Genomic DNA, 10,925 nt, shown 5'->3' with positions numbered 1-10,925 from the left:
ACCAGTGAGATCTGTAAAACTAGCCAATGGCTGACCAATGGGGATCGCCCCCCGCCCCAACCTCCACCCCTTCCACAAAGAATCTGGTTCTGTGTGACACTGTGGCCAGGACCTTTCACCTCATCGTTGTATTGACATAAATACGAATTTCTGAAAACAGTCCTAACCCAGTATGTACCTAATACAGGAAATTTTATCCACAGCCTCGACCTTAAACATTAGTGGGCTTTGAACTCTGACCCTCGATTCCAGTAAGAGCCGAGCCTTGCAGTCAGTCCTGTCTGGGATTTCCCATAACGAAGGGTTGATAACAGTACGATGGGAACTGCAGCCTTTGTGCGTCTTGTTTTCTCTTATAGGCAATAGCAAGACTGGCTGGACAACGCGCTAGGACCCGCGCTCCTCTAAGAAGCTAGCGCCGGCCCAGACATCGCGAGAGACTGTTTCCGGCAGGACCGCTTTCGGAGCACTCCGGAGCGCCGCGCCTGCGCACTCAGCCAGCCGCCGCGCCGACCCCGCGGACGTGCGCGCTCGGCTTCGTCTTCGGAACCTCTGGCTTAGAGATGCGCCGCTGCCGGGCCCTTACCTGCTCCAGGTGCGTGTGGAGGACCTCGGGAGCCTGCGTGCCAGGTGGAATGAACCCCGGGGAGGGTCAGGCCTGCTCAACCCCGCCGAGGTTCCCGGGGAACCGATCAGGGTGCCACGACCTCAGCTCCTTGCTTGTGCTTCGTGGGAGCGGTAAACTCAAAAGAGTGAGCCCTGTGCCCATCCTCCTGGGGTCGAATCACTTATTTCCCATCTTTCACTCTGCTCTTCCCCAGCTCCCCATCTTCTGGCTTCAGTCAGTGGAGCTTTCACCCTTGCCCATGCCAGATGTGGGATATTTACAGCCCCTGAACTCAGTTGGACCTCCCAAATGCTCTTTGCTTGCGGGAGATTAGGCTGAAAACAGTTCAAGTTTAGGGAAAGGTGATGGTCCCAGGCCAAGGGAGTGGGCCATGAGCAGAACAAGGTAGAAGGAGGCTAAGCTTGTTGTAAATGTCAAAGAATTCTCGAGCTGGAAGTTGCATTTTTCTCAGGTGTTTTGTTTCTTACTCATTTACTTTTGTGATACATTGGAGATGTCTTTTAAGTGGTTTTTGCTAAGACCATGGTGCTTTCAACCCTGAGACAACATTGGATTTTATTGACGTCCGTTTTTATAGTTACCTGGCTTAATGTTGTTTGAGCTCCTGTCTTGATATCTGGATCGAGTCATTGAGCACATCCATTAGTTTGTAACATAAAAAATAGCCTTTGTGTATTTTTTTTAATCATGACAAATTCAGTGGAGAGAAAAGAAAAATCAGTTGAAATGGGACTAAACCTCTAAGTGCACAGGGGGATTGTGCTTGGAGTGTGGAAATCCCTGACCTTTTACTTATAAATAGGAAGTGAGATCACCACTTGCCACAAATGATTCTGACAAGGTAGAGTTCTCATGAAGTGCTTTCCCAAAGCAAGTGACAGGAGTATCCAGTCTTAATACTAGTGATGGCTGCTCAGCCACAAACCCTTTTGGGGCACAGGAGCTATAGGTGGCCAGTTCCTGTTCTTTATAATCAGATCGTTGCCTGGTGTAGTTTCAGTGTGGGACTTTTTGTTTTGAGAGGGGTGGTATCGTACAGAAACAGTCACCCAGTGGAAGGAGAAGTATATAAAAAGAATGGAGAAGTCCCTACTCCAGGCCCAAACCCTGTAGCTTGACTGTGGCAATTAATGAGGTTTTGCCTACCTGCTTCATGGAGAGAAGCTGTCTTCCCATACCAGACTTAGCACTTAGTACATACAGTACAGTTCATTTCTTTCCCAGCCATTCACCAGCCCTCCCCCTGGCACATCAGCCCGTGGGCGTCAGGAGCCCTTAGTTAGAAGCTTTCCTCTTGTGCACTGTGTCCATTGAACACTCACTTGCTGTCTTTCTGTTAAGAGTCCACTGGGGGACTGACTCCTTTTGTCCCACTTACCCTGCTGTAGCAAGTGAATAAAGGTTTAATGATTTAAGCTTGGCTCATTGTCCTGATTGACCATCTTGACATTGATTGCTCAACAGGAATTAAATTAATTGCCTGTCAGGAATTAAATAAATAGCTGAGTTCTTTGTGGTTTGCTGGGTTTATGGCAGTTTTAGTTCTCATAGCTGTTAACTTTTTGTTAACATGTTTAGGAATTTTTTTTCAAGTTGTTTACTCTTAGCTTTATTTTTTTCCTTTTTTAGCTGAGTGAAGTAAAAACATCCATAACCCCAACAGCTGTCTGTTGCTAGGTTATATGATGTATTTTATAAATTAGTAGAGTGGCTTATGGTCCAATTGTTTGACTTTCTTATTTAAATGACATTTTCCACTTGACCACTAATATAATAATTTTGCATGCATATTTTAAAATAATACGGCCCGTGGGAAGAAAACAGGACTCTGTTGTTTCTTTAGGACTCCTGCCTGTGGCCCCTGATCTTTGTCACCCTAATAGATTACCTCTCATTGAACATAGTGATTGATGGATTGCAGGTTCCCCTGTCTGGTATTGTGTGAATAGGTGTGTAAGGAACAGCTTTCACATACTTTTTAACTTCTTCCAGCTGAAGTTTCAGAGAACAATTTTTATACTTGCTACACAGTATATGCTATGGGACTTTATGCTCTATTAAACAAATTGAACTGATCATCATCCACCGAGTTGACTTCAGTCCAATGATGAGTATGGACCTGTAGTTTGAAAAGCACTATGGTAAACAACTAGTACAAAATAGTCTCTCAGCTTGTGTTTCTTATTCAGATTGTACAGTGAGTGTGTTTGATTTTGTATTTAAGTTGTCTTCTGAGATGATGAGCAACATATAGGTTGACTGTTTGCCAAGTCAGCAGCCGAAAGAATTCTGCGATTCTTGTTGAGTTGTAAATTCTTATGTATTCGAATGAAAGAACTGATGGATTTTGTTTTGTTTAGTTTTTGTCTTAATTGCTGGCTTAATTACGGCTAATGGAATAGTAATAAAAGGAGAGGAAATTTGTCTTTTCTGGACAGTGATATGTGAGAATTGTGAAATGTTTGTTAAGTTTTAGAATGTCTCTAAGACATCTGTAAAGAGTACATCTTCGACCAGAATGACCTATTTTGAAAATTGTCTGATGAAAGAACGATATTTAACATTCTGTTCTTTATTCATAAATACACATGTAAATATGCAATTTGTCAACTTCATCTTTTGTACTTGTTTTTGTTAGGAAGCCTTCAATAAAGGAGAAGGGAGAAGAGAACTAAATTTAGTATGTTTATCTTAGAAACCGACAGTAGTAAGGAGATAAGAGTCACAACATAGAATCTGGTTAATCTTGAGCTCAGTAATAGCTCATATTTCTATGTTGCATCACAGTTTTCTGACACATGCACATACATTATTGCCGTTCTTGTACAGCAACTTGGTATGGCAGAAGACATTGCTCCCAGTTTAAAGAATCTCGAATTCCCTTTTTCCTGACACACAACTTATATAGTAACAAATTTAGGATTAAAATTCAAGTCTTCTGTGAATATTAATCTTTTTGATCCTGAGAAATAATTGAGAGTAAATATTTATTTATTTTTGATTTATTTTCTTCTGAGACAGGGTCTCATTTTATAGTGCCAGCTATCCTAGAACTCATTATAGAAATCAGAGTGGCCTTAATTATCCTGGAATTCACTATGTAAATCGGGGTAGCTTTAACTTACAGTGCTGGGATTAAAGGTATGTGCCGTCAAGCCCATTGAGAAGAGACAGTTTTAACATTGTGGTTCAACCATCTAAATATAAATAAATGAAACGTTCTATGCTCAGAATATGGCTACAGTATGTGTTATACTACAATGCCAATATGTCTTATTTTTAATATTTTAAATCTACCTTTTAATTAATTTAAAAATATTTATTTATTATTAGGACAGGGCCTCACTAGCTGAGGCTTGCCTGAAATTGCTGGGTATTGGCCTCAAACTCATGATCCTTCCTGTGTCTAACTTGGGATTGCTGGCCTTACAGAAATGTACCACAATACCAGGTACTACTACTACTGATGCTCCTCCTCCTCCTCCTCCTTTTCGTCTTCTTTTTTATGAAAAACCAACTCATTGACACATCTAATAATGAAGGAAGAAAGTTGGAACTAAAAGGGCTATTTAATCTTAAAAATCAAGTCTGGTCCTTTTAAAATATAGCTTATCAAGTAGAAAAGTAGAACTTTAGATAAACTCGAGAATTATATCTGTTTAAAATTAGTCCTGTGATTCTAAAGAATTCATCTAAGATGGTTGTTAAGTTACTTGGAAACACAAGAAAGTCTAATTTCTCCCTTCCTTTTAATCTTCTGCCTATGGACAACTAAATTATTTGCCTTTATACAAATCTTAAAATTAATGCTTTGTTTTTTTCTTTTAATTCGTAGATGTCTGTGGAGCTTAAGAACACCATGGAGCTCGTCAAAGTATGACACTGAAGAATATGATGGCTGAAAACAACTTAAAAATGCTGAAGATTCAGCAACGTGTAGCCAACAAACTACCTAGGAACAGACCATACATTTGTAACATTTGCTTCAAGCACTTTGAAACACCATCAAAATTAGCTAGGCATTATCTCATTCATACCGGTCAAAAGCCATTTGAATGTGACATATGTCATAAAAACTTTAGACAATTAGTTCATCTGGAGAGGCACCAGTTAACTCACAATTTGCCTTTTAGTTGTAATATTTGCCAACGCCACTTTAAAAATCTGAAGACATTTGTGAAGCACCAGCAGCTTCACAATGAATCCTATCACAATGATGTTAAAGTCAGAAGATTGCTTGAGACCAAGCAAGAGAAGCCTGTGTATGGAGTATATAATACTTTCACTGCAGAGGAAAGACGGGCACTACACCCATGCTCTAAGTCTGATCCCACGTACAGCACTACAAAGAGAAGAAAGCATATTCATGCATGTACAATCTGTGGCAAAATGTTTCCATCACAATCAAAACTTGATAGGCATGCACTTATTCATACTGGGCAGAGGCCTTTTAAATGTGTCCTGTGCAGTAAATCTTTCCGACAGTCAACTCACTTAAAAATCCACCAACTCACACATTCAGAAGAAAGACCTTTTCAATGTTGTTTTTGTCAAAAAGGATTTAAGATTCAAAGCAAACTTCTGAAGCATAAACAAATCCACACTAGGAATAAGACTTTTCAGAATCTTTCTTTAAAAGTAAAGAGTCCCGAATCATGTCCCCTACCTAATAAATTAAATGCAAAGCAGGATGCTTTTGAAAATGGTGATATGGGTGAATCTGAGGAGAATAATCCTCTTGATGTCCACTCTATTTATATCGTCCCTTTTCAGTGTTCAGAGTGTGAAGAATGCTTTGAGTCAGAGCAGATTCTCAAAGGACACAAGTGTCTTCCTGCCAGAGGTGGCAGAATTCCAAGCAGGCTCAAAAGAAGCTGTAACTATAAGACCATTGTTAAAAAGCTCTTGGCTAAACTTAAACGTGCTGGGGGTAAAAAATCAGATAACCTTCAATCAGAGAAAAGAACATTTAAAAGCAACTGCTTGAAAAATTGCGAACGTACTCCTGGTGAGCAGAACGTGGAACAAACTCAGAGAACTTTTGTGGGTTCCCTTGGCAGACATGGATCATGTAAGGCAGTTAGCAAAAAGAAGAAGAAAGCACTAACTTTGCCATTTTCTTGGCAAAAGCAATTTCAGAGCCAAAATATGGGTAAAAGTTTGCAAGGTATCTTTACAACAGGAAGCCTATTAACTATGGATGGTTCTGTGAATAATAAAGACTTGTCAATCTATGGTTCATCAGGTGAGGAATACTTTAATAACTGTGACATGCTTCAGTGTGGGTTTTCAGATTCAAGTGAAAATATACATACTGGACATAAAATGTGTCCCTGTGATAAATGTGAGAAAGTGTTTCCTTCTATCTCTAAACTACAAAGACACTATTTAATTCATACTGGACAGAGGCCTTTTGGCTGTAATGTTTGTGGGAAATCTTTCAGACAGTCGGCTCACTTAAAAAGACATAAACTAACTCATATTGAAAAGATTCCCTATAGTTCCTTTTGGCAAGTGGACTTTGGAAATGTGAACAAACTTTTTGTTCATCCAAGTGATGATGTTAGCTATAATGCCTCCCAACAGTGTGAGGGGCTTAGTTTTCACAAGTATGAGGGCTCAGAGTCCAATCAGGTCTCGGGGACTGAAGTCAAGGCGGAATCAGAGGATTTCATTCTCGGTCCCCACTGTAGGAACAGGCAGTCTTACCTCACTAACACACTTTTGGAGTCAGAGCAGAGCCATCACTGTTACAGTTATTTAGACCGTCCTGAAAGAAGTGATGGGCTCCTTTACCAGTGCAGTGTGTGCTGTAAAAATTTCCGGTCTCCATCCAAACTAGAAAGACACTATTTAATCCATGCAGGGCAGAAACCATTCGAGTGCTCAGTCTGTGGCAAAACATTCAGACAAGCACCTCACTGGAAGAGACATCAGCTCACTCACTTTAAAGAACGTCCACAGGAGGAAGTGGGTGTTCTAGCTTCAGTTATGTAACACAAAACAACTGATGCATCTGTGGTCTCTGGTGAGATAATATCCTCTGAGACATTTTGCTGAAGGCCTACATTAGAGAATGGCTTCATAGGCAATTGCTTGTCTTGCATAATAAGGAGTAAGTTAAATAAAATTAGTGTTTTAAAAACAGCCGAATGACTTGAGAAGGCATATGCCATAACTAGGTATCTAACGTCAGTGTATAACTTTAGTTGTATTAAAAGGTATGAATCCATCATCAATTTGGCCTGATTTGTTGAATTACTCCTTAAGACATTGTGTCTTTATATATTTTCCCAAATGAGGCCAGAATTGCCATTCAGCTATAGTAAATCACCCTGCCATAGTTTATTTTACATGGACACTTCCTTGAGTTCTATTGCAAAACATTTTTCTTATAAGTTAAAAGATAAAAGGACAACAGGTAGGGGGAATCACAGCTTTTTCATAGTGATTTTTTTGAGACTGGCAATTTTACCTTCTTAGAAGTGTCCCCTCCCCATCTAGGCTGCTGTTATTTTTCCCTAAGGAATTGAAACATAGGAAGAAGGTAGGTTACACCCGTGAATATTTACCATCCAATACTGTTTACATTTACACGGGTATTTCCCAAGTGCCATGAGCTTTTCTGATATGTCTGCAGTTGTATCTTTTTAGACACTTAAATGCAGTGCACCTGTTTGCTCATTAGTGGTTGGGAGCAGTATCCAGGAACAAAGCTTTGCTTTAACGGCTCTTAACTAAGTCTATTCTGCCAAATTTGATCAAATGGTGATAGCTATGTAGTTTCGGTTTTCGCACCTCTGTGAAAGACACTAATGCTATAGTATTGTTTTAATCTTTGTTGTTACTTCAGTTAGTAAGGATATTGTCCCTGTATAGGAATAAGAGCTGCTAGAGTTCAGGGCATCATTTTTTTTCTAAACAGTATTGTCATGATTTGACAAAACATTTCATTTACTCTTAATCTTTGAGAGAAGTATCTCAGTCACAGATTGTCCTTCACATTTGTGGCAGTTTGTAAAATCATTGACTAACATCTTCTAGCAGTAAAAAGAGTAACTGTTCTGAGGTGAAAAGAAATGGGTGGGTATTTAGCACACTTAAATATAGTGAAAAGCCTGCTGCTGGAAGTGTGGGCAGTTAAGTAAGTGTAAACATTGATCATGGTGTAAGAGCTGTACTTTGTGAGGGGAGGAAAAAGGAAAAACTTTCAACCCACATGAATCTTATGAACTTGGGTTTAATTTACAGAGATAAAATGTGATGGCATGAGTAAAATAGCTGAATGATATACAGATGTGCCTATTTTTAAGTAGAGATGTTCATCTAAAGAGGAGAGCCACATGCTTGAAGGAATAACTTCTCTTCTGTTTCTTTGAGATTTGAGGTGTGTTTTTCCAGCACAAGCAAGATATGGTTTACAGAATTGTCTTTGCACAGAACTCTTGCAGGACATTGTTGCATAAAAGCAACGCATAAATAGTTCATGTTTTCCAAGAGTAAAAGTTCAAGAATTATTTAATGTGTAAAATTATGGATTTGAGCATTTCCCAAATTATTTATATAATTTTATTTGAAGGGAAATGCCTGACATATTTCTTTCCCACCTAAATAGGGAGAGTTGAATGTTGTGCTTATATAACTATGAATCTTTGCCTGAGTAATAATAAGATGCTTTGTTTGTTTTGGTTTGTTTTTGGGTGGGTTTTTTTTTTTTTTGGCTCATGCCTTTTAAAGCTGTTTCATATTGAAAGTTGGAATACTGTAAAAATTTTGTCAAAAGATGTACTGTAGTGCTATTTGAAGTACCTGTAACAAAATATTTACCTTATTATCATTGCAAGCTTCTTATGGGAACTGTAGAAGTGAAAATAAAGTACGAATTCATGTTAAGATAAACATGTTAAATGATGGTTTGCTGCATGCAAGAGCTGTACTTATTGTTGAGTCAATTATTTTGGTTTTCTGGAAAAAATAAAACTTTATAAATATCTTTTAAGAGAACTAGAATTTTTTGTTTGGGTGGTTGGAGGTTTTAGCATGATTATTTACTAAAGGAGTTTAATTAGCTGAGCTAGAGCAATTACTGCTTCATGTTTCATACTGCAACAGTGTCTGTGATTTTATTAATATATGTTATATGTTGATGGGAAGTAGATAATGGTTAATGATCTTGAAAAACTCAAATTTCAGAATAATTTAAAAATAAAGTTTCAAGTTACACAGTTTGCACTTTTTTAAAAGGAAAAAAAAGTCACATAATATTGGAACAAGCTACCAGTGCCACTTCCTACAATGAGCTTACATGCTTGTCTGATCATGTACTTCATTTCCTGAAAAAAAGATTTCTTTTAATCGTGTACATTTGTATGTAGTTACATGCCTGTGAGTACTTGTAAAGATGGAGGCCAGACGAGGGCATCAAATCCCTTGGAACTGGATTTCCAGGTGTTTGTGAGCTGCTCTGTGTGGGTGCAGTGAACTGAACTTGGGTCCTCTACAAAAGCAGTATATGGTCTTAACTGCTCAGCCTTCTCTCTGGCCTCATGTGCATCATTTATCTGTGATACCTCCTTATCACTTCTGAAAGAATATGTTAATTCCATTGCTTGTCATATGACCTACTTACTTAATCTGCTTATCTACCTTTCTCTTTGACTTTTCTCTACAGATTTGTCCTAATAGAATTGCCTTCTCCAGTACTGTACCATAACTCTTTCTGCATCTGTCTGTATTGTCTATCTAGTATTTAGAAACATTCACACTATTCAAAGAAATAGTTGAGTCAAGCTTTATTCCCTTCTATTTCCTTAACAGTTGTAGGAGAAAAGCCCCTAAAATTGATGTAGGAAGATATAGATTCCAATTATGCATTATATAAAACAACCTATTAGAATGAAAGATCTTTTAGGGCAGATCAACAGCAGGCTTTAGGCTTGGAAGTCAAGGGACTTTACAAGAATCCTTTGTTAGAAATAATACTTGGAAGATCTGTTTTATGATGTTGAGTGGTGTTTGCCCTTTAGAAGCTTCAGGAAGAGAGAACAGTTAATCCCTATCTTGTGATTTCTTGTCAATTAGAAGAGCTTAGAATTTCAGTACTAGGTGGAATTCTGTTAACACTAGAGAAAACAAGGAAACAATTGGAAAGAACAGTGGAGCAATGGTATTAAGTGGGATACAGAGCACAGCATGTCATATCTTGCAGCTAAACTGACAAGTTTCTGTTGGTTCTCAAAGTTCAGCTAAGTTCCTCTGGTAGCCTTTTTGATTTACTCAACCATCCCATTCTCTGGGCTGCCACTGCTTTTTGCTTATAACTCATATTAACTCTGTTACAGCTTAATAAATGCCTGAAATCATCACCTTCCAAAGTGGAAAGGTTCATTGTGGCCCTGAGTCTTGGAGGTTTTATTCATGCAGTTCACATGGTTGGATGGCTATCTTTAGGCCTGTGACAAGATGATACATCATGGCAGGAAGTATGTGGTTGAGTAAGCTTCTCACCCTATGGCAGTTGCAAAGTAAAGAGAGCGAGCACAAGAGACGGTGTTCTACAATCCTTTTCAAAGGCCCAACTAAAACCGTAAATGTCCCTGAAATATGCTTTCTCATAGGGATCACCAGCCTGCAAATAATGACACAGAGACTTATTAATTATGAAAGATTGGCCTTAGCTTAGGCTTGTCCCACTAGCTCTTATATCTTAAATTAACTCATTTATTTTAATCTGCATTCTGTTGTGTGGCTCATTACCTCATCTCTCCATACTGCCCATTCTGCTTCCTCCATGCCTGGCTAGTAAGTCCTCCCTTCTTTCCAGAGTCTTCTCTGTCCCAAGAAGTTCTGCCTAACCTCTTCCCACTTAGCTATTTGCCATTCAGCTCTTCATCAAACCAATCACAAGGTGCCTTGGCAAAGACACATCTTCACAGTGTAAACAAATATTCTGCAATATGTCACACTAGACCTTACCTCTTGAAGGTTCCCATCACCTAATAGCATCAAGCTGAGGACATGCTGTTAACACTTAAGCCTTATGGGCATGTTCCAGGTCTAGACTATTGTCACTGTTAGTAGTCACCACAGTCATCAAGCTTCATGTGATTTGGTTTTGTTAGAAGTATTGCTGGCTGAACTGTACAACAGGATTTCTAATTCATTATATTTGAACCCACAATACATTTACACAGGTTAGCTGTTGCTGTTTTGAGACAACTTTTTTTTTTAAATACAGAGGTGAGTTGCTTGCTTCTGGAAGGAAAAATGGAATGCATCTCTTTAATGCTTAATATAG

General features: G+C 38.8%; 1 protein-coding gene across 2 annotated transcripts; it reads left to right on the top strand.

Moving 5' to 3' along the window:
• Nucleotides 1-489: 489 nt before the first annotated feature.
• Nucleotides 490-8,629, top strand: Znf770 (zinc finger protein 770). Of its 2 annotated transcripts, XM_028875767.2 has the most exons (3): nucleotides 490-595; nucleotides 3,962-4,079; nucleotides 4,464-8,629. In XM_028875767.2, exon 3 carries the CDS (start codon nucleotides 4,505-4,507, stop codon nucleotides 6,623-6,625), a length of 2,121 nt encoding a protein of 706 aa, XP_028731600.1. In that variant the 5' UTR covers nucleotides 490-595; nucleotides 3,962-4,079; nucleotides 4,464-4,504; the 3' UTR covers nucleotides 6,626-8,629. The 2 variants fall into 2 exon arrangements, with proteins under 2 accessions (XP_028731600.1, XP_028731599.1); XM_028875766.2 differs by lacking the exon at nucleotides 3,962-4,079.
• The last annotated feature ends 2,296 nt before the right edge of the window (nucleotides 8,630-10,925 follow it).

Source organism: Peromyscus leucopus, chromosome 4 (genome assembly GCF_004664715.2).
Source record: "Peromyscus leucopus breed LL Stock chromosome 4, UCI_PerLeu_2.1, whole genome shotgun sequence".
Taxonomy (NCBI): Eukaryota; Metazoa; Chordata; class Mammalia; order Rodentia; family Cricetidae; genus Peromyscus; species Peromyscus leucopus.
This window is presented reverse-complemented; position numbering and strand designations above follow the sequence as displayed.

Bases quoted from the DNA above. Each gene is read 5' to 3' on its own strand.
- Znf770 (XM_028875766.2), top strand. From the start codon at position 4,505: ATGACACTGAAGAATATGATGGCTGAAAACAACTTAAAAATGCTGAAG.